Source organism: Oncorhynchus clarkii, chromosome 12, assembly GCF_045791955.1.
Source record: "Oncorhynchus clarkii lewisi isolate Uvic-CL-2024 chromosome 12, UVic_Ocla_1.0, whole genome shotgun sequence".
Lineage (NCBI taxonomy): Eukaryota > Metazoa > Chordata > Actinopteri > Salmoniformes > Salmonidae > Oncorhynchus > Oncorhynchus clarkii.
In genome coordinates this window covers 17,762,888-17,790,198 of record NC_092158.1, presented here as the reverse complement: position 1 = coordinate 17,790,198, position 27,311 = coordinate 17,762,888, and the positions used below count along the sequence as shown (strand labels likewise).

General features: G+C 43.3%; 2 protein-coding genes and 1 long non-coding RNA gene across 6 annotated transcripts in view; 1 reads left to right on the top strand and 2 right to left on the bottom strand.

The window, feature by feature from the left end:
- The window catches only part of LOC139422803 (methionine adenosyltransferase II, alpha-like), a 46,787-nt gene that overhangs the window by 15,494 nt on the left and 3,982 nt on the right, over window positions 1–27,311 (bottom strand). The window lies entirely within an intron of this gene.
- On the bottom strand, window positions 105–27,029 carry LOC139422809 (uncharacterized). 3 transcript variants are annotated; one of them, XR_011635766.1, is made up of 8 exons: window positions 24,128–27,029; window positions 23,738–23,917; window positions 22,455–22,740; window positions 22,145–22,342; window positions 8,606–8,733; window positions 8,372–8,480; window positions 7,931–8,018; window positions 105–357 (listed from the first exon to the last, which is right to left on the bottom strand). It is a non-coding gene; the product is annotated as an uncharacterized lncRNA (long non-coding RNA). The 3 variants fall into 3 exon arrangements; XR_011635768.1 differs by having other exon boundaries at window positions 22,455–22,693; XR_011635767.1 differs by lacking the exon at window positions 7,931–8,018.
- LOC139422808 (vesicle-associated membrane protein 8-like) overlaps window positions 3,837–27,311 on the top strand; it is a 32,768-nt gene continuing 9,293 nt past the window's right edge. The window contains exons 1-2 of one of the 2 annotated variants that reach the window (XM_071174175.1): window positions 3,837–4,007; window positions 23,157–23,314. In XM_071174175.1, coding sequence (XP_071030276.1) covers window positions 23,309–23,314 — 6 coding nt within the window. In that variant the 5' untranslated portion in view covers window positions 3,837–4,007; window positions 23,157–23,308. Of the gene's footprint in view, window positions 4,008–7,623; window positions 7,668–23,156; window positions 23,315–27,311 lie in introns of those variants that run through there. The other variant, XM_071174176.1, reaches the window with a different exon arrangement.

The following is a 27,311-nucleotide window of genomic DNA, read 5'->3' as shown; positions in this document are numbered from 1 at the left end:
ATAAATCCAACATAACTTCAAATCATCAACATGCTAATGAAGAAAAAAGCAAAGACTGAATATTTCCCAAATAAATTGTTTATTTAATATTTTTATGTAGCAACAACATTTACATGAGAAATATGTGAACACTATGAGGATGTTGAACTTAGGATGTTTAGAGGGGAAACTACAGAATTTACATGAGCCAAGTGATAACTGAGCAATTAGCCATTAACCAATTGAAGCTTAAAAGAGATGAGAATGTGAATTAAAACTAAAAATCTAACTTGGTTCAGAACTATAGCCTTTTTGAGTGAACTTTGTAGATGGCAGCCCTGTGGAAGTACGTCGTCCAAAGATGTTTGAATACATGCACTGAAACAATCAGAAAAGAAAAACAACATTATGGTTACTGAAAGCATTTTCTATTTTGGCATGTTCAAATCAAATCAAATTTTATTTGTCACTACACATGGTTAGCAGATGTTAATGCGAGTGTAGCGAAATGCTTGTGCTTCTAGTTCCGACAATGCAGTAATAACCAACAAGTAATCTAACTAACAATTCCAAAACTACTGTCTTGTACACAGTGTGAGGGGATAAAGAATATGTACATAAGGATATATGAATGAGTGATGGTACAGAGCAGCATAGGCAGATACAGTAGATTGTATCGAGTACAGTATATACATATGAGATGAGTATGTAAACAAAGTGGCATAGTTAAAGTGGCTAGTGATACATGTATTACATAAGGATACAGTCGATGATATAGAGTACAGTATATACGTATGCATATGAGATGAATAATGTAGGGTAAGTAACATTATATAAGGTAGCATTGTTTAAAGTGGCTAGTGATATATTTACATAATTTCCCATCAATTCCCATTATTAAAGTGGCTGGAGTTGAGTCAGTGTCAGTGTGTTGGCAGCAGCCACTCAATGTTAGTGGTGGCTGTTTAACAGTCTGATAGCCTTGAGATAGAAGCTGTTTTTCAGTCTCTCGGTCCCAGCTTTGATGCACCTGTACTGACCTCGCCTTCTGGATGATAGCGGGGTGAACAGGCAGTGGCTCGGGTGGTTGATGTCCTTGATGATCTTTATGGCCTTCCTGTGACATCGGGTGGTGTAGGTGTCCTGGAGGGCAGGTAGTTTGCCCCCGGTGATGCGTTGTGCAGACCTCACTACCCTCTGGAGAGCCTTACGGTTGAGGGCGGAGCAGTTGCCGTACCAGGCGGTGATACAGCCCGCCAGGATGCTCTCGATTGTGCATCTGTAGAAGTTTGTGAGTGCTTTTGGTGACAAGCCAAATTTCTTCAGCCTCCTGAGGTTGAAGAGGCGCTGCTGCGCCTTCTTCACAATGCTGTCTGTGTGAGTGGACCAATTCAGTTTGTCTGTGATGTGTATGCCGAGGAACTTAAAACTTGCTACCCTCTCCACTACTGTTCCATCGATGTGGATAGGGGGGTGTTCCCTCTGCTGTTTCCTGAAGTCCACAATCATCTCCTTAGTTTTGTTGACGTTGAGTGTGAGGTTATTTTCCTGACACCACACTCCGAGGGCCCTCACCTCCTCCCTGTAGGCCGTCTCGTTGTTGTTGGTAATCAAGCCTACCACTGTTGTGTCGTCCGCAAACTTGATGATTGAGTTGGAGGCGTGCGTGGCCACGCAGTCGTGGGTGAACAGGGAGTACAGGAGAGGGCTCAGAACGCACCCTTGTGGGGCCCCAGTGTTGAGGATCAGCGGGGAGGAGATGTTGTTGCCTACCCTCACCACCTGGGGGCGGCCCGTCAGGAAGTCCAGTACCCAGTTGCACAGGGCGGGGTCGAGACCCAGGGTCTCGAGCTTGATGACGAGCTTGGAGGGTACTATGGTGTTGAATGCCGAGCTGTAGTCAATGAACAGCATTCTCACATAGGTATTCCTCTTGTCCAGATGGGTTAGGGCAGTGTGCAGTGTGGTTGAGATTGCATCGTCTGTGGACCTATTTGGGCGGTAAGCAAATTGGAGTGGGTCTAGGGTGTCAGGTAGGGTGGAGGTGATATGGTCCTTGACTAGTCTCTCAAAGCACTTCATGATGACGGAAGTGAGTGCTACGGGGCGGTAGTCGTTTAGCTCAGTTACCTTAGCTTTCTTGGGAACAGGAACAATGGTGGCCCTCTTGAAGCATGTGGGAACAGCAGACTGGTATAGGGATTGATTGAATATGTCCGTAAACACACCGGCCAGCTGGTCTGCGCATGCTCTGAGGGCGCGGCTGGGGATGCCGTCTGGGCCTGCAGCCTTGCGAGGGTTAACACGTTTAAATGTCTTACTCACCTCGGCTGCAGTGAAGGAGAGACCGCAAGTTTTCGTTGCAGGCCGTGTCAGTGGCACTGTATTGTCCTCAAAGCGGGCAAAAAAGTTATTTAGTCTGCCTGGGAGCAGGACATCCTGGTCCGTGACTGGGCTGGATTTCTTCCTGTAGTCCGTGATTGACTGTAGACCCTGCCACATGCCTCTTGTGTCTGAGCCGTTGAATTGAGATTCTACTTTGTCTCTGTACTGACGCTTAGCTTGTTTGATAGCCTTGCGGAGGGAATAGCTGCACTGTTTGTATTCGGTCATGTTACCAGACACCTTGCCCTGATTAAAAGCAGTGGTTCGCGCTTTCAGTTTCACACGAATGCTGCCATCAATCCACGGTTTCTGGTTAGGGAATGTTTTAATCGTTGCTATGGGAACGACATCTTCAACGCACGTTCTAATGAACTCGCACACCGAATCAGCGTATTCGTCAATGTTGTTGTCTGACGCAATACGAAACATGTCCCAGTCCACGTGATGGAAGCAGTCTTGGAGTGTGGAGTCAGCTTGGTCGGACCAGCGTTGGACAGACCTCAGCGTGGGAGCCTCTTGTTTTAGTTTCTGTCTGTAGGCAGGGATCAACAAAATGGAGTCGTGGTCAGCTTTTCCGAAAGGGGGGCGGGGCAGGGCCTTATATGCGTCGCGGAAGTTAGAGTAACAATGATCCAAGGTCTTTCCACCCCTGGTTGCGCAATCGATATGCTGATAAAATTTGGGGAGTCTTGTTTTCAGTTAAAAAAGGTACTCAGTGGCTAATGGTCGGGTTTGGCTTTGGAAAAATGGGGTCAGCTGTTACAAAGTTACCTTGATGTTGCTATGCTTCTCACTGAAACTGGCATTATACAGTTGAAGTCAGAAGTTTACATACACCTTAGCCAAATACATTTAAACTCAGTTTTTCACAATTCCTGACATTTAATCCTAGTAAAGATTTGCTGTCTTAGGTCAGTTAGGATAACCACTTAATTTTAAGAATATGAAATGTCAGAAAAATAGTTGAGAGAATGATTTATTTCAGCTTTAATTTCTTTCATCACATTCCCAGTGGGTCAGAAGTTTACATACACTCAATTAGTATTTGGTAGCATTGCCTTTAAATTGTTTAACTTGGGTCAAACTTTTCAGGTAAGCCTCCCCCTTTTCCTTCAAACATAATGATGGTCATTATTGCCAAACAGTTCTATTTTGTTTCATCAGACCAGAGGACATTTCTCTAACAAGTACGATCTTTGTCCCTATGTGCAGTTCCAAACCGTAGTCTGGCTTTTTTATGGCAGTTTTGGAGCAGTGGCATCTTCCTTGTGAGAGACCTTTCAGGTTGTCGATTTCGGACTCGTTTGACTGTGTATATAGATACTTTTGTACACGTTTCCTCCAGCATCTTCACAAGGTCCTTTGATGTTGTTCTGGGATTGATTTGCACTTTTTCCAACAATGTACGTTCATCTCTAGGAGACAGAAAGCATCTCCTTCCTTATGACGGCTGCGTGGTCCCCATGGGTGTTTATACTTGAGTACTATTGTTTGTACAGATGAACGTGGTACCTTCAGGCGTTTGGAAATTTCTTCCAAGGATGAACCAGACTTGTGGAGGTTTACAATTTTTTTCTGAGGTCTTGGCTGATTTCTTTTGATTTTCCCATGATGTCAAGCAAAGGAGGCACTGAGTCTGAAAGGTAGGCCTTGAAATTTATCCACAGGTACACCTACAATTGGCTCAAATGATGTCAATTAGCCTATCAGAAGCTTCTAGAGCCATGACATCATAAGTGAAATAATCGGTCTGTAAACAATTGTTGGAAAAATGACTTGTGTCATGCACAAAGTAGAACCAAATTGCCAAAACTATAGTTTGTTAACAAGAAATGTATGGAGTGGTTGAAAAACGAGTTTTAATGACTCCAACCTAAGTGTATGTAAACCTCTGACTTCAACTGTATATACAGTATTTTTCAGCAAGGAAACAAGGTTTCTGTCAGTTATAAATATATAAAAACAAATGATGTAGCTAGCATAAACTGGGACATAGATTTAGTAGGCCTAACTTCAAGTGAATGTATAGCAAACTATTCCGAGAGCAGGGATTCCCCAACCCCCACTCCCCCTTTTAACGTTTGAGAAATGTCATGTTTTGACACCCATTTCCTGCAATTCCATTTAATAATAATAATAACAATAAAGAAAGAAAATCTACACACAATCTCCCCAAATGAAATGTTATTCCACCAAATATTTTTTATTATGATAATTTATATGAACTCTCAATTTAATTATACATATTTTCTAACATAAAGTGAATAAAATCTACATTTTATTAGTCACATGCGCCGAATACAACAGGTGTGAACCGCTTACTTACAAGCCCCTAAACAACAATGCAGTACAAAAAATATGGATAAGAATAAGAAATAAAAGTAACAAGTAATTAAAGAGCAGCAGTAAAATAACTATAGCGAGACTACATACAGGGTGGTACCAGTACAGAGTCAATGTGTGGCACAAGTTAGTTGAGGTAATATGTACATGTAGGTAAAGTTATTAAAGCGACTAAGCATAGATAACAACAGAGAGTAGCAGCCGTGTAAAAGAGGAGAGGCGGGGCAATGCAAATGGTCTGTGTAGCCATTTGATTAGAGGTTCAGGAGTCTTATGGCTTGGGGGTAGAAGCTGTTGAGAAGCCTCTTGGACCTAGACTTGGCACTCCGGTAGTGCTTGCCATGCGGTAGCAGAGAGAACAGTCTATGACTAGGGTGGCTGGAGTCTGACAATTTTTAGGGCCTTCCTCTGACACCGCCTGGTATAGAGGTCCTGGATGGCAGGAAGCTTGGCCCCAGTGATGTACTGGGTCGTTCGCACTACCCTCAGTAGTGCCTTGCGGTCGAAGGATGAGCAGTTGCCATACCAGGCAGTGATGCAACCCGTCAGGATGCTCTCGATGGTGCAGCTGTAGACCCTTTTGAGGATCTGAGGACCCATGCCAAATCTTTTCAGTCTACTAAGGGGGAATAGGTTGTCGTGCCCTCTTCATGACTGTCTTGGTGTGCTTGGACCATGATAGCTTGTTGGTGATGTGGACACCAAGGAACTTGAAGCTCTCAACCTGCTCCACTGCAGCCCCGTCAATGAGAATGGGGGCGTGCGCTCGGTCTTCTTTTTCCTGTAGTCCACAATCATCTCCTTTGTCTTGATCATGTTGAGGGAGAGGTTGTTGTCCTGGCACCACATGGCCAGGTCTATGACCTCCTCCCTACAGGCTGTCTCATCATTGTCGGTGATCAGGCCTACCACTGTTGTGTCATAGGCTAATTTAATGATGGTGTTTGGAGTCGTGCCTGGCCGTGCAGTCATGAGTGAAGAGGGAGTACAGAAGGGGACTGAGCACGCACCCCTGAGGGGACCCTGTGTTGAGAAGCAGATGTGTTGTTGCCTACCCTTACCACCTGGGGGTGGCCCGCCAGGAAGTCCGGGATCCAGTTGCAAAGGGAGGTGTTTAGTCCCAGGGTCCTTAGATTATTGATGAGCTTTGAGGGCACTATGGTGTTGAACACCGAGCTCTAGTCAATGAATAGAATTCTCACATTGGTGTTCCTTTTGTCCAGGTGGGAAAGGGCAGTGTGGAGTGCAATAGAGATCACATCATCTGTGGATCTGTTGGGACAGTATGCAAATTGGAGAGGGTCTAAGATTTCTGGGATAATGGTGTTGCTGTGAGCCATGATCAGCCTTTCAAAGCACTTCATGGCTACAGACGTGAATTCTACGGGTCGGTAGTCATTTAGGCTGGTTACCTTAGTGATTTTGGGCACAGGCACTATGGTGGTCTGCTTAAAACATGTTGATATTACAGACTCGGACATGGAGAGGCTGAAAATGTCAGTGAAGACACTTGCTAGTTGGTCAGCACAGGCTCACAGTACACGTCCCTGGTAATCCGTCTGGCCCTGCGGACTTGTGAATGTTGACCTGTTTAAAAGGTCTCACATTGGTTGTGGAGAGTGTCATCACACAGTCTTCCGGAACAGCTGGTGCTCTCATGCATGTTTCAGTGTTATTTGCCTTGAAGCGAGCATAGAAGTAGTTTAGCTCATCTGGTAGGCTTGTGTCACTGGACAGCTCTTGGCTGTGCTTCCCTTTGTAGTCTGTCATGGTTTGCAAGCCCTGCCACATCCGACGAGCGTCAGAGCCGGTGTAGTACGATTCAATCATAGTCCTGTATTGACGCCTTGCCCGCCTGATGGTTCGTCAGAGGGCATAGCAGGATTTCTTATAAGCTTCTGGGTTAGAGTACCGCTCCTTCAAAGCGGCAGCTCTAGCCTTTAGATCAGTGTAGATGTTGCCTGTAATCCATGGCTTCTGGTTGGGGTATGTACGTACGGTCACTGTGGGGATGACGTCATTGGCTTCTACAGCCAATGACTGATGTGGTGTACTCCTCAATGCCATCAGAAAAATCCCGGAACATATTCCAGTCTGTGCTAGCAAAACATTTCTGTAGCTTAGCATCTGCTTCATCTGACCACTTTATTGATCTTGTCACTGGTGCTTCCTGCTTTAATTTTCGCTTGTAAGCAGAAATCAGGAGGATAGAATTATGGTCAGATTTGCCAAATGGAGGGCAAGGGAGAGCTTTGTATGTGTCTCTGTCTGTGGAGTACAGGTCGTCCAGAGTTTTTTTTCCCCCTCTGGTTGCACATTTAACATGCTGATAGAAATTTGGTAAAACGGATTTAAGTTTCCCTGCATTAAAGTCCCCAGCTACTAGGAGGGCCTTGTTCTTGTTTGCTTATGGCAGAATACAGCTCATGCAACACTGTCTTAGTGGTATGTAAACAGCTACGAAAAATACATATTGAAACTCTCTAGGTAGATAGAGTATCTCATAAGCTATAGACCGCACTACCTAAGGCGAGCAATAGCTCGAGACTTACTTAGATATTGTGCACCAGCTGTTATTTACAAAAATACATTGTCCGCCACCTCTTGGCTTACCAGATACTGCTGTTCTATCTACAGTGTTTAACCAGCCAGCTGTATGTTGATAGTGTCGTCGTTCAGCAACAACTCTGTGAAGCATAAGATATGTCCCGTTGGTAGTTTAATCTTCCCGCGTAGGTCATCGATTTTATTCTTCAAAGATTGCACGTTTGCTAGCAGAATGGAAGGAAGTGAGGGTTTATTCGATCACCTATGAATTTTCAGAAGGCCGCCTGCCCTCTGGCCCCTTTCTCTTTCTCCTCTTCACGCAAATCACCGGGATCTGGCCCTGTTCCCAGTATATCATTCGAGTCGGCCTCATCAGACTCGTTAAAGGAAAAAAAGGATTCTGCCAGTCCGTGGTGAGTAATCGCAGTCCTGATGTCCAGAAGTTATTTTCGGTCATAAGAGATGGTAGCGGTAATATTCCATACAAAATAAGTTTAAAAAGTAAGTTACAAACAACGCAAATAAACAAACAAAAAAACAAAATCGGTTGGAGACACGTAAAACGTCTGCCTTCTTCTCCGGCACCATTTTTAATACAGATCAATCGAACAATTGATAGCGACAGTCACACATTGTATTGTAATTTATTTGACTCCTCGACTTCAGAAGGTCTTACCTCAGCTTCTGAATGTCAGGAACATACCAAAGATATTCCCATGTGCAGAGTCACATCATCTTCAGGCATTTAACCACCTGTTTTCAGCCTAAAGCATAGCACATTTATGCATTGTTTTTTTTTTTTAAATCGGTATAACCAAAACGTAAATTATTCGTAAAAAATATATTGTTCCCTCAAATCAGGGAAGGTCCCGCACCCTCCCACAAAACATTGGTGCCCCCTGTCTTAGAGAGCCACATACAATATTTTTCTACAGCCAAGCCTCAACACAATTGATTCAAACTAATCAACTAATTATGATCTTCAATCTAGACTTAGTCATTAAGAGCCAGTTGTCTACTAGTATTCTCTTCTTCCTGACTAAGGTATACGAGGCTTGGGCAGAAGAAATAATATGGCAATTCATATTATTTTTCCAAAATGAATTAAATAACTTACATCTAAAAGTTATGCATGCAAGAAGCCTTGACCCGGTGCACACATATTTCTCTGTCCTCAGTTCGATTGAAGGCCTCAATCTGTCTTTTTGACTTGTAACTGATTACTTCTAGAAAGAAAGGAACAACACATGATCAGGATGAGCTAGTTACTAGTTTAAAGCAATGAAAGATCCAATTGTTACAAATTCATATATAGACTACATTTACGAGAATAATACATGCATTTGCTTACCTTATCAACCTTGAAGATGATACTCATTAATCACTCAAAAACGTGTTATGAGTGAGTGCACCACAAACATCTCTCCAGGGTGTTGATGTATCCTTTTCCCACACCACAGGTAGTGAAAGGGTATCCATCTGCAAAAGTGAAGTTTTGCTTTGATGTCAAGTCAGCTCATATTGTTGTGCTAACTAACATGCTTCTGAATAGTTACACTAGCATATTGACAGCATGTTATTGGTACAGCAACTTATTCACCCCAAATATATAGCTAAGTGTTTAGGCAAATCATTAGTTAGCTAGCTAGTTAAAGTTCTCACTTTTCGACTTTAAGTTATTAGCTACATCAAACCAATGAGAATGACGAAGTCATGTCAGAAAATGTTTTGCCTGGGTGTAATGTAATACCCGGCAAGCCAGACAATTCCCTAGAATGTAAACAGAAATAACTTCAAAATGCATAACTTCAAATTAAACCAAATTGTCTGCACTCATGACTACTGGTTTCAATTACATTTTCTGCCAACTTACAAGCAAAGACTATGAATTTATTTACAAATCAACTTGCAAGGTTGCTAGCAACTAGTCTGCTAACATTAGTCCTACTTACCTGCTAACGTTAGCCCTACCAGCCTGCTAATGTTAAGTTACCACTGCATAAGTCAGCCAGTTAATATCAACAGCTAGCTTAAAGCTACATTAAAGTAAACCAACATTTTGGAAATACACAATGCCATTAGCCAGTTATCAAAGAATGATCGCTATATGAAGTTATCCAGCCAGCTACCGTTAGCCATTTAGACAACTAGCTATTAGCCTAGCCAACCACCACGGTTTTGGTCGGCAAGCCAGAGCCCAACAACTGGAAAACCAGCTAGAACACAACTAAAACATGACTGCAGATCACAAGCAAAGAGAGAGCAGATACTTAAAGAATAATTGCTGGGGCCCATCCGATGGGAAAACTTTTTTTTAAAGAGTGCAGGCTGAGTTAGCTACCAAAGCAAGGGGGAGGCATGCAATTCACCAGGCTGAGGAAGAATGAGGAAAATCGAATAGCTATAGCGAGAAAAATCTAAAATAGATAGACGTCAGATATCTCGCGTGCTAATACTAAGCCAAGGTGGAAAAAGAAACAAAAAGTCCAGTAGCCCACTTCACAGAGAAAATGCAGAAAAGTTGACAAAACAAAAAAGGAGAACAGACCAAGTACTACACAATTATAGCAAGCAGGTATGATTTTCTCCTTTTGTGCCCATGGCAAGAAGGCCCCAGAGCCTGCTGTGCTAACACAGCCACAAAGTTTGATAAGCATGAGGATGCTGCATGTCTCCCCCCCCAAATTCGACGTAATTGTTCAACAGCATTAGAGCGGTGACTGGATGGATTCAGAGAGCCTCAGCCAAGCGCACGCCTGTCAAAAGACAGGGGAAAAAGCAGGCGCTTGCCGTGAAGGTGCTTATCGGAAAAGCAGTTTGAAACTGCTAGTGAGTTGGGTGATGAAAATAGCATAGTGAGAGAATGTGTTACCGTGGCGAAGAAAGGAAATGAGAAGTAAAGTTGTGGTGGAAACTAGGTAACCCCTACACTCGTTTTTAGTCGGAGGGTGAGGATGTTGGACCAATGCTACCTGAAAATCTGTTTAATGTCTCGAGGAAAATCGGGAATGTGTTGGAGGAAAGTGTGGAGTCAAAAGAAGTGGTCTTTAGATTTGTGTGTCTGCGGCAGAGAAGAAGCATGTTTTAAGACAAAAAGATATTAGAGTGGAATGTTTTGTTTGGATTTTCAAAGCATGGTGCCTATCAAGGGGGTTATTTCTGGGGTGGCGCAAGAATTATGTGGACACCCCTTCAAATTAGTGGATTTGGCTATTTCATCCACACCGTTGCTGACAGGTGTATAAAATTGAGTACATAGCCATTAATCTCCATAGACAAACATTGGCAGCAGGATGGCCTTACTGAAAAGCTCAGTGACCTTCAACGTGTGTCCGTAATGAAATGCCACCTTTTCAACAAGTCAGTTAGTCAAATCTCCTCCCTGCTAGAGCCGTCCCGGTCAACTGTAAGTGCTGTTATTGTGAAGTGGAAACCTCTAGGCGCAACAACAGCTCAGCAGCAAAGTGTTAGGCCACACAACCTCACAGAATGTGACCGCAGAGTGCTGAATAGTCTATCCTCGGTCATAACACTCAATACCAAGTGGCCGAGCAGCCGCACACAAGCCTAAGATCACCATGCGCGATGCCAAGTGTCGGCTGGAGTGTTGTAAATCTCACCAACATGACGAATCAAGCTTCACCATCTGGCAGTCGGACGGACGCCAGGAGAACGCTACCTGCCCCAATGCATAGTGTCAACTGTAAAGTTTGGTGGAGGAGGAATAATGGTCTGGGGCTGTTTATGGCTCGGGCTAGGCCCCTTAGTTGGTAGTAGAGCCGAGTGGAGGCTCCTCATAGGAGGAAGGGGAGGACCATCCTACTCAGTGAATTTCAGAAGAATAAAAATTGTGAAACATAAAAAGTTATCATTTTAAGATAAAAACTATGGTAAGTATATTCAAATGTATTTTAAATTGATAAAACATTGTTTTGCAATGAAGGTCTACAGCAGTCTCAACAGCACTATGGTGTAGCATCATGGTAAGCTACAGCTAGATAGCACTGTAGTGCATAAAACGTGGTGAGTAGTTGACAAAACTGCTTGCTGTACACTGTATTGCATGATTGTAGAGGGTTGACTAGCGCGTTAGCTACTATAACTATGTTGACTATGACGTTAGGTAATATGGTGACAATGAAAAAATGTTTTGCCTGGTCACAGACAACTGTTGTATTGTGCACTGAACTCCACAAGCATAGGGAAAAAAAGTGAGCGAGCATGTAGATGCGAAAAGGAATTATATATACACACACAACGAGCAAAGTGATCATTCTGTTTGTATGTGGCTGCTAGTTCTGTGTTTGCGTGTGATCAGGGGTATATTCATTCCAATGGAATATGAATGGCAGTCATCCAATAAGTTGTAATAGAAATAAGGCCATGCTAAAAAGGAAAAAGTCCTTCATCTTAAAACGGCACCAACCGCCACTGGTAGAGCCACCACGACCAGTGAAGATTTTTCCATCAACCGAGGGACTGTGAAATGTTGCATGTTAACAAGGTGGACCTTGTATTATTCATTGCAAATTGTGAAACTGTACAGCACAAGCAGAGAAATTAGAATAATTGTGAATGCAGCTGAACGTTTCTTGGGACTTCATGATTTCACAGCAGAAGCCTTGCAAGAAATCCTGTTGCTGAATGTTCCACCCTCACAGACCCCTTAGCCTGTGTAGGGATGTATTTTGGAATGGACTGATTGAATAAGTGTGATGGATTGTGTTTGCTAACATGTCTTTTTTGTATGATGTCGTTTTCCCTCTCTCCCGCAATGGATTTTTATTTTCTCGTTCAATACCCCGTCCAGCTGGTGGCGGTAATGCACCATTAATATTTGATGCCAACTGCCATTAAACCGCATCAAAGAAGGCGACGCGTGCCGAGATTGGCATCAAAATACTAGAGAAAATGCAATTTAACTAATTCAAGTACCCACATTTTTGTTAATGGTTTTAGCTTTTAATTTGACTTATTGTTTGGAAATGTACAAACAATGTGTGGTAACTGTTTATGACTGGCTTGAAAAACACAGTGTGTTACATAGATCCATCATCGTGCACAACATGAGTGCCATGCACAAACATAATTCATTTCTAAAGGCTTTCCCCCAAAACTTCCCCAATTAAATGTTGACTGCAAAGAAAGCATACCTAGCAGAACGATATGATGGTTTATATCAATCGGGTGAGCATTCGTTTGTTTTGCAAACTCTCCCATCACATGTCTAGTAGCCTACAGAAACAACCTAGCCAAACACAATGGTTAATTGAGAGGTGGGAAGTTGAATTAAAGGGGAACTACAGCATTTTCTGCTGAGGTGCACAGTTGAATAAAAAGAGAACTACAACAATTTTTTATAAATGTTTTACTGATGTGGTTTAAGAATTGTTGTGGATATAGAACAACCAATGTTCTCGTTTTTAGAGAAAAAAATTGTGAGAAAAAAGAAATGGAATATTTTCTAAAATCTGCAGTTTTCCCTGTAGGTCTACTCATTGTCCTTTATGATGAATCTATGACATTATTTAAAAATAGCCTGGCAGAAGTTAGACAGCTCTAAAATACACTTTGTATTGCATTTGATGTAATTGTGTGTGGTATTTACAATCAAATTCTATTTAGATTTTTACAGGTTCAAAGCTCAAAAAGTTGCAGAATGGCTCCTTAAAAAATGCTGTACATGCTATACATATGATGCATTAAGGTAGAAGAACGAGTCCCATCCTCTTCCGAAAATAAATAGTGGAACTAGAAAGCCAAGTTGGAGAACCAGCATGAAGATTAAAATGTGGAATATTTAACAAAGGACAAAACAGACATGATGTCTCTTGCTGATAGTATCCTTAAAAAAGAAGAACAATCATGCAAAGAAAGGGAGAAGGCAGAAAAGCCTTTCCCAGAGATTGCGGAAGATGAGAGCAAAGCGAGGAGAGGAAGCGAAACCAGAAATGTGTTAAGAAAACACTTAACAGAATAGCAGAAAAAGAAGAATGCAAAGACGGCTTTAAAAAAAAAAATGTGAACAGAGAGCAGCTAGGTCAAAAGAGCATGAAAGAGAAATAAAAAAGACAGGGAAAATATGGTCAGAACAAAGAACAGGCAAAGCAGGTGAAAGCACAAGAGAAATTGGAGGCAGAGAGGATTCGTCTCAAGGAACTAGAGAATAAATTACAGGAACACAGAAAGCAACTTGAACATTCTGAAAGAGCCTTGCAGACAGCAGAGCAAGATGTACGGGGTCCATCTGCCAGAAGGATAACCCTTCAAAAGGGCTAAAGCCTGTATTCCAAAACAGGTAGCACAGTATGTCACTACTACCATGGACCCTTATTGACAAAGCAGCTATTTTCTGTCAGAAAAACATCAGAACCACAACAGAGGGGAAGTTGGAAGTGGCAGTTGTTGAAGCAGTAGCCAATGGCCTGTCAGAGTTCAGACAATCTCCAACTAGAAAGGCTTTGGCTTGTTCACTGAATATGATCTTGAAATACAAACTACAGACACAGTTTGCAAAATGATTTGGGGTCAGTAGAAAACTTTTAAAGGTAAGCTTAAAAAAAACAAGAGATTGACAGAGTCTCAGCAGTGGAAAAATGCCAGATAAGAAAAAGGTGAGCAAGACTGGGAAGGCAGACAGCTTTCTTGACCCCTCCACTGCACTAAAAATGTCTCAAAGCCAACCATGGTATCTCAATAGGAGCTGCTATATTTCACAGATTTGGACCAAGAACCATTAAGCCACAGAGAAGTGCAACACTTGTGGGTTGCCTCTACGAATACTGTGAAAATATTAAACTGAAATTACAGACAGCGAATGGCCACCTGGTGAGCAGACATTCACCAACCATAAAAGGGGTGTAAGCATTCAGCAGTGTCATTATGTGTGAGAACTACAGGGAATGATTCCCACTATCCTAAGTGTATCAGTGCAAGGATTGTGGTGTCCATACAGCAGAGCCATGTATTGTCCCCCTCCTAAAAAAGGACACCGATGTAGAGTGGAAAAGATAGATTGTCAGACAAAAAGTAACAAATGGAAACAAGAGTACACCATAAAAAAGTGCTATTTAGTATGAAAGTGTGGATCTATGAAGATGCTTATTGATTAACTGAAACAAGAGGCTCAAGCTTTTTCAGAACACTTGTTTATCAAAGACTGGCAGAACAACCAATTAGCAAAAGTGAAAGCCAACCTCCCAGAGCACACTGTATTGGGTATCCTGAACTTTGCCAAGAACTACACTTGCAGGTACCAGCAAGAGGCCCAGGGGGCTTACTGGACCCACGAGAGTGTTACACAACACCCAATGAGGTCATTGAAAGAAACCAAAGTCACCGTAGTCTGAAGCAAGTGCCTGGCACCATGAAGTTGCTTTGCATCAAAACAGTCTGTGCCACTTTGAATGACATGTAGATGTTTTGTTGATGCTAGGTGGTTATGGTCTCATTGTGCCTAACTACACATATGAAACTGCAAGAAAAATCATATTTAAAATGTATATCAAACCATTTTGACCCTGATGTCACATCGGCCCCCTTATATATAGAAAGACCCAATTACGGTTAAGTGCCTTGCGGCACAGACAGATTTTTCACTTTGTCAACTCTAGGATTAAAACTAGAAACTTTGGTTATTGGCCCAACGCTCTAACCACTAGGCCACCTTCCGCCTCCTAACATGACAAATGTAACTGTAATATTATGTAGAAAGGTTTACCAAACGTTTAGTTGTGTGTGATCAAACCTACCACAACGTTTTAGAGGTAGGAGTATAGAGAGCACCTGAGTCCACAATTGGAGAGACTGATTTCAGACTAAGGCACAATCCCAAATGGACCCCCAGACCATATAAACTTGACAGGTGCAATCAATATGATAATGTTTCCACCTTGTTGTCCTCTGATAGGCAAAGTTGAAGCTTCACCATATTGCTTATGCCAATCAAATCCTCACAGATCTCCACAGGGTCTAGGTGTTCTTTGAGATTGGGCCTAGCTAGTCATGGGTGCACCTCAGCCACGCTCAAGGTCCTAAACTGCAATCGATAAAAGACAGTACTGTGCAGCCATCTTCATCGACCTGGCCAAATCTTTCGACTCTGTCAATCATCGCATTCTTATCGGCATTGGTTTCTCAAATGACTGCCTCGCCTGGTTCACCAACTACTTCTCAAACAGTTCAGTGTGTCAAATCAGCAGGCCTGTTGTCCGGACCTCTGGTAGTCTATGGCGGTGCCACAGAGTTCAAATCGCAGGCTGACTCTTTTCTCTGTATATATCAATGATGTCGCTCTTGGTGATTCTCTGATCCACCTCTACACAGACTGTATAATACATTCTGTATAATACAGCAATAAAATCTTTGGACACTGTGTAAACAAACTTCTAGCTTCAATGCCATACAACTCTCCTTCCGTAGCCTCCAACTGCTAATAAAACTAAATGCATGCTTTTGTTGAATTTTACCCCTTTTTCTCCCCAATTTCGTGGGGAGATTTTTTTTTTAGTAGCTACTATCTTGTCTCATCGCTACAACTCCCGTACGGGCTCGGGAGAGACGAAGGTCCGATACACAACCCAACCAAGCCGCACTGCTGCTTAACACAGCGCGCATCCAACCCGGAAGCCAGCCGCACCAATGTGTCGGAGGAAACACAGTGCACCTGGGTTAGGGAGGGTTAGGGAGGGTTTGGCCGGTAGGGATATCCTTGTCTCATCGCGCACCAGTGACTCCTGTAGCGGGCCGGGCGCAGTGCGCACTGCGCCCGGCCCGCTACAGGAGTCACTGGTGCGCGATGAGACAAGGATATCCCTACCGGCCAAACCCTCCCTAACCCGGACGACGCTAGGCCAATTGTGCGTCGCCCCACGGACCTCCCAGTCTCAGCCGGTTACGACAGAGGCTGGGCGCGAACCCAGAGTCTCTGGTGGCACAGCTGGCACTGCAGTACAGCGCCCTTAACCACTGCGCCACCCGGGTGGCCCTTAAATGCATGCTTTTCAACTGATCGCTGCCTGCACCCGCCCGACTAGCATCACTACTCTGGACGGTTCTGACCTAGAATGTGGACTAGAGGTCGACCGATTATGAATTTTCAACGCCGATGCCGATTATTGGAGGACAAAAAAGCCGATACCGATTAATCGGCCGATTTTTTAAAAATGTATTTGTAATAATGACAATTACAACAATACTGAATGAACACTTATTTTAACTTAATATAATACATCAATAAAATCAATTTAGCCTCAGATAATGAAACATGTTCAATTTGATTTAAATAATGCAAAAACAAAGTGTTGGAGATGAAAGTAAAAGTGCAATATGTGCCATGTAAAAAAGCTAACGTTTAAGTTCCTTGCTCAGAACATGAGAACATATGAAAGCTGGTGGTTCCTTTTAACACGAGTCTTCAATATGAGTGAGTCCAAGTAAGAAGTTTTAGGATGTAGTTGTTATAGGAATTATAGGACTATACCATTTGTATTTCATATACCTTTGACTATTGGATGTTCTTATAGGCACTTTAGTATTGCCAGTGTAACAGTATAGCTTCTGTAACTCTCCTCGCTCCTACCTGGGCTCGAACCAGGAACACAACGACAACAGCCACCCTCGAAGCAGCATTACCCATGCAGAGCAAGGGGAACAACTACTCAAAGTCTCAGAGCCAGTGACGTTTGAAACGCTATTAGCGTGCACCCCGCTAACTAGCTAGCCATTTCACATCACATCGTTACACCAGCCTAATCTCGGGAGTTGATAGGCTTGAAGTGATAAACAGCAGAGCTGCTGGCAAAACTCTCGAAAGTGCTGTTTGAATGAATGCTTATGAGCCTGCTGGTGCCTACCATCGCTCAGTCAGACTGCTCTATCAAATCATAGACTTAATTATAACATAATAAACACACAAATGCGAGCCGTAAGTCATTAATATGGTCGAATCCGGAAACTATCATCTCGAAAACAAGACGTTTGTTCTTTCAGTATAATACGGAACCGTTCTGTATTTTATCTAACGGGTGGCATCCATCAGTCTAAATATTCATGTTACATTGCACACAACCTTCAATGTTATGTCATAATTACGTAGTTCGCAATGAGCCAGGCGGCCCAAACTGTTGCATATACCCTGACTCTGCGTGCAATGAACGCAAGAGAAGTGACACAATTTCACCTGGTTAATATTGCCTGCTAACCTGGATTTCTTTTAGCTAAATAAGCAGGTTTAAAAATATATACCTCTGTGTATTGATTTTAAGAAAGGCATTGGTGTTTATGGTTAAGTACACGTTGGAGCAACGACAGTCCTTTTTCGCGAATGCGCACTGCATCGATTATATGCAATGCAGGACACGCTAGATAAACTAGTAAAGTCATCAACCTAGTGTAGTTATAACTAGTGATTATGATTTATTAAATGTAATGCTAGCTAGCAACTTACCTTGGCTTCTTACTGCATTCGCGTAACAGGCAGGCTCCTCGTGAGGCAGGTGGTTAGAGCGTTGGACTAGTTAACCGTAAGGTTGCAAGATTGAATCCCTGAGCTGTCGTTCTGCCCCTGAAAGGCAGTTAACCCACCGTTCCTAGGCCGTCATTGAAAATAAGAATGCATTCTTAACTGACTTGCACAGTTAAATAAAGGTGTAAAATATATATTTATTTAAATCGTCCAAAATTACCGATTGCTATGAAAACTTGAAAATCGGCCCTAATTAATCGGCCATTCCGATTAATCTGTCGACCTCTAACGTGGACAACTACAAATACCTAGGTGTCTGGTTAGACTAAACTCTCCTTCCAGACTCACATTGAGCATCTTCAATCCAAAATTAAATCTAGAATCGGCTTCCTTTTCGCAACAAAGCCTCCTCGTAAAACTATCCAACCGATCCTTGACTTCGGCAATGTCATTTACAAAATAGCCTCCAATACTCTACTCAGCAAATCAGATGTAGTCTATCACAGTGCCATCTGTTTAGTCGCCAAAGCCCCATATACTACCCACCACTGCGACCTGTATGCTCTCGTTGGCTGGCCCTCGCTTCATATTCGTCGCCAAACCCACTGGCTCCAGGTCACCTATAAGTCTTTGCTAGGTAAAGCCCCGCCTTATCTCATCTCACTGGTCACCATAGCAGCACACGCTCCAGCAGGTATATTTTTTTGAAAGGGACATGCTTATTTAAGATGGTGAGGAAAGCACTTTTAAAGAACAACCAGGCATCCTCTACTGACGGGATGAGGTCAATATCCTTCCAGGATACCCGGGCCAGGTCGATTAGAAAGGCCTGTTCACTGAAGTATTTTAGGGAGCGTTTGACAGTGATGAGGGGTGGTATTTTGACTGCGGACCCATTATGGACGAAGGCAATGATCGCTTAGATCCTGGTTGAAGACAGCAGAGGTGTTTTTAGAGGACAAGTTGGTCAGGACAATATCTCTGAGGGTTCCCATGTTTACAGATTTAGGGTTGTACCTGGTAGGTTCCTTGATAATTTGTGTGAGATTGAGGGCATCTAGCTGAGATTGTAGGACGGCCGGGGGTGTTAAGCATATCCCAGTTTAGGTCACCTAACAGTATGAACTCCGAAGAGGAAGTTTGTACTTCTTCTGTGGTGTGGGCCAATGGGTGTCTTTCTAACAGCTTCCAACAACAAACGCAAGCTGCACTTGTGCAACTCCAACCGAGTCAGTTCGTAAACAGTGAGTGTGACATACTAACAAAATAGGTCAAGGATCATCAACTAGATTCAGCTGTGGGAATATAATTTTTTGTTCTTCAGAGGATAGTCAGGGGACCGGAACATAATTGAAAATAATTTGTATTCTGAATATTGACCACAATATGATAATCAATAATAATACATTTTCAAGCCTTGCTTATATTTGTACATAATCATAAATACGATGCCTTCAGAAAGTATTCATACCCCTTGACATATTCCACATTTTGCTGTTACAGCCTGAATTCAAAATCTACACACAATACCCCATAATGACAATAATTCACACCACTGAGTCAATACTTTGTAGAAGCACCTTTGGCAGCGATTACAGAGTCTTTCTGGGTACATTTTAAAGAGATTTCCACACCTGGATTGTGCAACATTTGCCCAGGAACATTTACGGTCTTCTTGGCAAGCAACTCCAGTGTAGATTTAGCCATGTGTTTAAGGTTATTGTTCTGCTGAAATGTAAATTAATCTCCCAATGTCTGCTGGAAAGCAGACTGAAGCACGTTTTCCACTATTATTTTACCTGTGCTTATTTGTTTTATCCTGGAAAACTCCCCAGTCCTTAACAATTACAAGCATACCCATAACATTATTTAGCCACCACTATTCTTGAAAATATGGAGAGTGGTACTCAGTAAAGTGTTGTATTGGATTTGCCCCAAACACAACCATGTGTATTCAGGACAAAAAGTGAATTGCTTTGCCACATTTTTTACATTATTACTTTAGTGCCTTGTTGCAAACAGGATGCATGTTTTGGAATATTTTTTATTCTGTACAGGCTGTCTTTTCACTGTCAATTAGGTCAGTATTGTGGAGTAACTACAATGTTGTTGATAGATCCTCAGTTCTCCTATCACAGCCATTAAACTCTGTTTTAAACTCACCATTGGCCTCTTGGTGAAATCCCTGAGTGGTTTCCTTCCTCTCCAGCAACTGAGTTAGGAAGGACACCTGTATCTTTGTAGTGACTGGGTGTTTGTATACACTATCCAAAGTGTAATTGATAACTTCACCATACTAAAAAGGCATATTCAATATCAGCCGTTTTATTTTTACTCATCTACCAATAGGTGTCCTTTGTGAAGCATTGGAAAACCTCCCTGGTCTTTGTGGTTGAAATTCACTGCTTGACTGAGGGACCTTACAGATAATTGTAAGTGTGGGGTCTAAAGATGAGGTACTCATTCAAAAAGTTAAACTCAAGACTTTTCAACTTTTCATTAAAACGTTAACCATTTCGAAAAACATACTTCCACTTTGACATTATGGGGTATTGTGTGTAAGCCAGTGACAAAAAAAAAACTCAATATAATCCATTTTAAATTCAGGCTGTAACAACAAAATGTGGAAAAAGTCAAGGGGTGTGAACAGTTTCCGAAGGAACTGTATCTCTAATATGCGTGGGAATACTTTGGAACATATTTCCTCAATTAAAATCACTTCGAGCTGATTTGCTAGTGTTTTTATAGTATTTTATGTTCAACAATATAAAAACAAAAAATAAATAATTGTATATATTTTTTGCTCAGAATATTTGGGAGACCAAATAAAATCACTGTGGGCTGCTAGTTGGGGAACCCTGGTCTATAATCTAGATATGTAGAGATGATTAGATTATTAATCTGTTAACGAACCGTTTGCAAGGTCCTCTTGTTGAAGTCATTGCGTCACCTAAACTGTAGCTGTATATATTCAATAATGAATAAAACGAATGTTGTACCTTATAATACTCTTTCATAAAGCAAATAAGTCACATAGCTGTGGTAATGCTAAAGTAAAAAAAAGGACTCGTTGTTACTACTTCAGTCACCAGCTGGGGTGTGACATCACCAAATTGTCCAGATGCTGATGAATTATTCAAATGGAGATATGAAACTCTTCAAACCAGCTGCATGTTCTCATTGTGAAACGCTTAAATAGGTTAATAAATCAAATAATAAGATTACATTCTGTATTGTCGCCTCATATGCATCATGGTCTGTGGTCTCACTCGCCCTCTAAAGACTGACTGGGCTGTCCTCGCCCCCTAGTGACTGACTGGGCTGTCCTCGCCCCCTAGTGACTGACTGGGCTGTCCTCGCCCCCTAGTGACTGACTGGGCTGTCCTCGCCCCCTAGTGACTGACTGGGCTGTCCTCGCCCCCTAGTGACTGACTGGGCTGTCCTCGCCCCCTAGTGACTGACTGGGCTGTCCTCGCCCCCTAGTGACTGACTGGGCTGTCCTCGCCCCCTAGTGACTGACTGGGCTGTCCTCGCCCCCTAGTGACTGACTGGGCTGTCCTCGCCCCCTAGTGACTGACTGGGCTGTCCTCGCCCCCTAGTGACTGACTGGGCTGTCCTCGCCCCCTAGTGACTGACTGGGCTGTCCTCGCCCCCTAGTGACTGACTGGGCTGTCCTCGCCCCCTAGTGACTGACTGGGCTGTCCTCGCCCCCTAGTGACTGACTGGGCTGTCCTCGCCCCCTAGTGACTGACTGGGCTGTCCTCGCCCCCTAGTGACTGACTGGGCTGTCCTCGCCCCCTAGTGACTGACTGGGCTGTCCTCGCCCCCTAGTGACTGACTGGGCTGTCCTCGCCCCCTAGTGACTGACTGGGCTGTCCTCGCCCCCTAGTGACTGACTGGGCTGTCCTCGCCCCCTAGTGACTGACTGGGCTGTCCTCGCCCCCTAGTGACTGACTGGGCTGTCCTCGCCCCCTAGTGACTGACTGGGCTGTCCTCGCCCCCTAGTGACTGACTGGGCTGTCCTCGCCCCCTAGTGACTGACTGGGCTGTCCTCGCCCCCTAGTGACTGACTGGGCTGTCCTCGCCCCCTAGTGACTGACTGGGCTGTCCTCGCCCCCTAGTGACTGACTGGGCTGTCCTCGCCCCCTAGTGACTGACTGGGCTGTCCTCGCCCTCTAGTGACTGACTGGGCTGTCCTCGCCCTCTAGTGACTGACTGGGCTGTCCTCGCCCTCTAGTGACTGACTGGGCTGTCCTCGCCCTCTAGTGACTGACTGGGCTGTCCTCGCCCTCTAGTGACTGACTGGGCTATCTCAGTGGCTGCAGAGATATTTAATCAACTTCAGCACTCTGCTTTGGTACATCAAATATTCACATGAAAATGATTGTGTAACCATAAACAACAATAAAATTGCCAATATTTTACCTCCTATTGTCTTCAGCAACTCATACCTCATCTCCAATGTTGTCAGGAGGAAATTGCTGGACAGGCATTCGTATATCTGGACCACAGCAGCCTGGTGTCTGCATGGAGTTCCCGTGTGCCCTACTGAACAAATGCATGTCCACAGTATAGATCTGGCCTGGTGTGGTGCCCTTCACCCTGTACTGCTTCTCCGCACACCTGAAGACATTAGGAAAGAGAAGATAGACCGCTTATAATAGAAGATACAACAAATAATAAAAGACCACATTATTAAAAAATGTATTACAAACCTGTATTCATCACTATTTACCTGCTCAATGTCAGATGGGTTGACGCTACTATCCTGTGCCAGAAAATGTGAGTGCTGGAACATTTCCCGGCGGCCAAGGACAATGCCAGTCACCCGTGCCTCATAGTAAGCCTTCAGGCGCAGGGAGATTTAACACTTTCGTCCTCTGGAGGAGTTTACCCTTAAGGATCCACATGCTGCCTTATTGGTGTCACTCCCTCAGGTTGGCAGCTCCTCCTGATAGCTGAATGCCCAACACTCTAGACGAGTGAACAGTCAATGGAAGTAGGTCGTGAATTTCTTGTACCTTTAATTAGAGTAAAATATGTACTTGAACTATCACATACTGGTTACAAACTATAAAGGGAAAATGTATCCCAAATAACAACATATTCCAAACAAGGACTGGGTAAATTTCAATTAGAAAATACTAAAACTGAAAAGTTACTGAGAATAAAGCATAAGTTAGTAGACTGCACCTCATTACACTGTTATACTACACTAACCTGGCTACAAATGTGTTTTGATCTGCCTGCTGATAGAGGGGCTCAACTATCTCTTCCCTGTCATACATGATGTCTTTGGGACAGCGAAGAGGGTCTGTCTGTCTCTCAGGTCTATGCCTCTCTCCACAGCCACACTGCCTGGAGTAGGTGGAAGGTGCAGAGGAGCAGTTTGGACCCTGGAAATGGCCTCCCTAATGCTCCCCTCTCTGCCTTGCAGTCATCTGTAATGAGGTGAGGATCAGCCTGACCACTCCCTGCAAAGGCATCCTCCCTAAGGATGTCCTTCAACAGTTGAAGACACTCCAGGAGGATTGTGGCCTCATCCTCAGATTGAATCAGGAAACCCCAAGGGGGAGACCGCCAGCACAGATGTGGGTAAGAGAAGAAAAAAAGTAAACCTCTGCAGTTCTCTTGTTCCATGTTCCCAGAGAAATCAATGAAGCAGAGCTCCTCACTGTGTCTGGCCTGATGGACACGCTTCATCAGTGGGGAGTAGATAGCCACGCGAGGTGTTCCTACAAGAGGTTCTCAATCTTGGCACAGATATCGCCAGCACCTAAGATTATATTCCTCAACATGCCTCTCAGGCCCATTCTGTTCCCCATATGCCTGCCTGAACACACTGTGGTACAATCTGTGCAAAAAGTAAAAGTAGCACAATGATGTGTCCACAAGTTCACTACTAATACTGTAAAACGTACCACGATACAAAAGGAAATTATGATAATCATCATAACACAAGACTGTCCTGAATTCTAAAAATATCACCCAGTTTCTTAGGCACCTTCCCTAACTTACCGGTAGCAGAACTGAAGGTCTGGACAGAGGGATCTGTTTGCCGTGGTGAAGATGTAGTCCTCTCCGTCGTTCTTCAGGACTGTCAGGGCAGACCCCGATTGTAACTTACTGTATTGGCTGATGTAACTGGATGAAGTTGATGATCTGCTCAGATGCGGTCTGTCCTTTTGCAGGCACGTTCTGACCCCCCCCCCCACACACAATATCAGCATTGACTGTAGCTTAAATGGATATAGTTGTATTGAATGTGTAAGAAATAGCTATGCAAAGGGCCAGATGGGTAACCATTCAAAATAACTGCAGTTCATTATTAGCCTACTTAGTCAATAAGCACCAGCCGGACAGACTATCTAGCTAAATTAGCTACAGAAAGTACTGTAGAAATCTCACCTTTCTGCAGCAGGTACCTCTGGCCGGGCAGCTTCATCTTGTAGCTAGCTGGTCGAGGGACTAACTTACTTCCACTAGCTACTACTAGCTAAGCTAACATGACTATAGCCAGTAGCCAGGTAGGGCTAGCTAGCCAGCCTGCTAGCCTGCTACCAGTCAGCAGTAACGTTAGCCGGCTAATGCTAGCTATCCAGGTGGTGCAAGCAACTATGTTCAGTTACTGTGGAGTTCGTCCTATTGGCATGCTAACTTCATGATAAGTTAAGCATCTTAGCTAACATTCAAAGTTGTATCTTCCTGGCTGTCACAAAATTGCTTAATCCTTTCTCTGTCCTGCCCGAAACGTCTTCTACGGCATCTTGGCGACCACACAATGTAATGTGCATACCGACAGCAACTACACGGGATGAAAAAAATAAAAATAAATAGAACTTTTCTGTTAAAAATAAATAAATGAAACAGATCTGATCCCTACACAGGCTCAATGGGAACCTGGGAGGGCAGGTCTTCCCGCTCCAGTTCCTCTTGCAAGTCGTCAGATGTAAAATCCTTGAGTCCCAAAAACTTTTCTGCCACAGCCACAATAATGTCTAGTTTTTTTTTATAGTTATTTATGACTTGTGCTCTACAATTTGTAACTGTTGCAATGAACGCAAAAAAATAATTAAAAATTTTAAAATTTAAAAGACAGTGTTTATGCTGTCTGACAGCAAACATTTACTTAAATCACTAGCATCACTTGTTTTCTCAATTATTTTAATCGCCTCCACATAAGCGATTCGACCGCTTTAACACTTGCCACCTCAATTTCCTTCACCCTTACATGGCACTCCAGGAACATGATCCCTACCACAATTGCAATACCGTTCTCCTTCTACACACCGTTCTTCACTATACTCTGTTAGTCTGCACACACTTGAAACATGGCCAAATCCTTTACAATTCTTAAACGGCAGTGGTTTTTGGACGAAAGTTCTTACGGCGTATCTTACGTAACCAAGCTTCACATGACAAGTAGACAATGGACCTGATCGGACAGCTCAGAGCCTCTGCTCTTTTCTGTCCATTTGAAACAATTGGATTAGTGGAAGAGGCAGGGCATGCCAGGAACAAGGAAGAAGGGTGTGGTCAGCAGGGCATCCCCCGAGGCTGAATGCCCTAAGGTTTTTATCAGAACGGTGCGTAGGCATTTGCTCTTTATAAAAAAACAACAACAGGACCGAAAGACTTCCTTCTTTTTCCCCATTCACCCAGCGGGTCAGACACCGGGCACCAGGAATTCTCTTCATGTATTCAACATGACCATCCGTCGTCACCTATGAGCTGACTCCTTTGACGAGCGCTCTACTCCTGCTTCTTCTTCTGTGGATTTTATATGGCGGTTGGCAACCAACTTTCAGGTGCATTACCGCCACCAAATTGACTGGAGTTTGGACCAGAGACAGTGAAGGTCTAAATCATACCCAATAATCTCATCTCCCTAAGGAAACAAAATACATAATTAAATACTACAGCCCCTGAAGATTTCCCCAGTTCACTTAACCCCATTATTCCTCAAATCTAATAACAATCAATCCCTTTCCCTCACATTTTTCTTGCACTGAAACTGAACATATTTTCAACTGTCTCCATCTCCTCCTGACAATGATCACACCCCCCAGTCTAATGTTTCCCTACGAATTTCAATGTACTATTTAGCCTTGTGTGTCCCAGTCTCAGCCTTGTGACTACACTTTCCTCCCTTCAACCTGAGGACCTCCCTGCCACCAACCTTTCCTGGATCTTATACAGGTGACTTCCCTTTCTCTCCCTGATTCCACAACTCTTGCCATTTGTTTTTAACCACTGTTCTTATTAACCTTTTGGATTCTGCTTTACTGATTGACAATTCCATCTCAACACTAGGACGTTTAAGAGCCTGCTTGGTGATAACATCCACCTCCTCATTCCCCTCTACTCCCACATGAGCTGGTACCCAGAGGAACATCACAAATACCACAATCTGTTTCACCCTATACAAACACTGCAAAACCTCATACAACACATCCTGTCTGCTCTGAGACACAAATTAATTTAAGCTCATCAATGCTGCACAGGAGTCAGAGCAGATGACTACTCTGTCTGGCCTCACCTCCTCCACCTACTCTGCAGCCAATAGTATGGCCAACAACTATATTGTGTAAACAGATAAATTATCCGTGGCTCTTTTTGTCACTGCCACCTTAAACTCAGGAACACCAAAAGCTGCACCGGTCCTCCCTGTTTTAGGGTCCTTAGATCCATCTGGGTGGATCTAAAAAGCATAGTACTGTGTTCTTAAATGTTCACTTACAACTGAATCTACTCCTTCCTCAACTCTTAGCCCCTCAAGCAACCCTAGATATATCACTGGCTGAGGGAGAAACCAAGGTAGAATAGCAGGAAGAACCACTGAGGGGCTAAACTCCCTCCCAAACAACCTCAAGCTCTCTCGCCATGCCATTGCCTATCCACCCAAAGCTTGTATTCAGATGTTGTTCGTCCCCAGCACTCTGCTGCCGACACTGCAGCTCAACCCAGACTAAGCAAACACCTGCTATGCACTGTGAATATTATATTAGGCGGCGTGTACTTCCAGGTATGAATTAAACGAAAAATGGGATAAATGTTATTTGTTTTCTGTTATTCAATGCCGAAATGGACACCATAAACGAAAAAATAAGCTGATATCCGATTTCAACTAGAATTATTAATTTCCTTGTTTGGCCTTGACAAGCACAAGCCTTGACAAGATAAAAAGACATAGGAATTATCCATTAGCACATGGACCTTACAGATGTAGTATCTTCATTTGATCACTCTTTTGTTGCTGCAAACTTGTAGTGTATTTTAGCTTTAAAAAAGGTTCTAAAGTTTTAATTTCCACATTTCCACAACGAAAAATGTATCAACACCTACAAAAATATCCATTAATTATATTCCACATAATAATTCACATTTCTTGTTACTGCAGGACAATTAACTTGCTGTAGCAAATTGGCTCATATTAAGATCCTACATTGTAAGTCACAACATGCAGTGTAGGAGACAGTAGTCAAATAGAAGCAGACAGTTACACAGTTGCATCTTATCGTCAAATCCTGGAAGAAACACCAGCCCTACACCAGCCCTACATATAAGTCGCTTTCACTTAGTCTTTCACCTC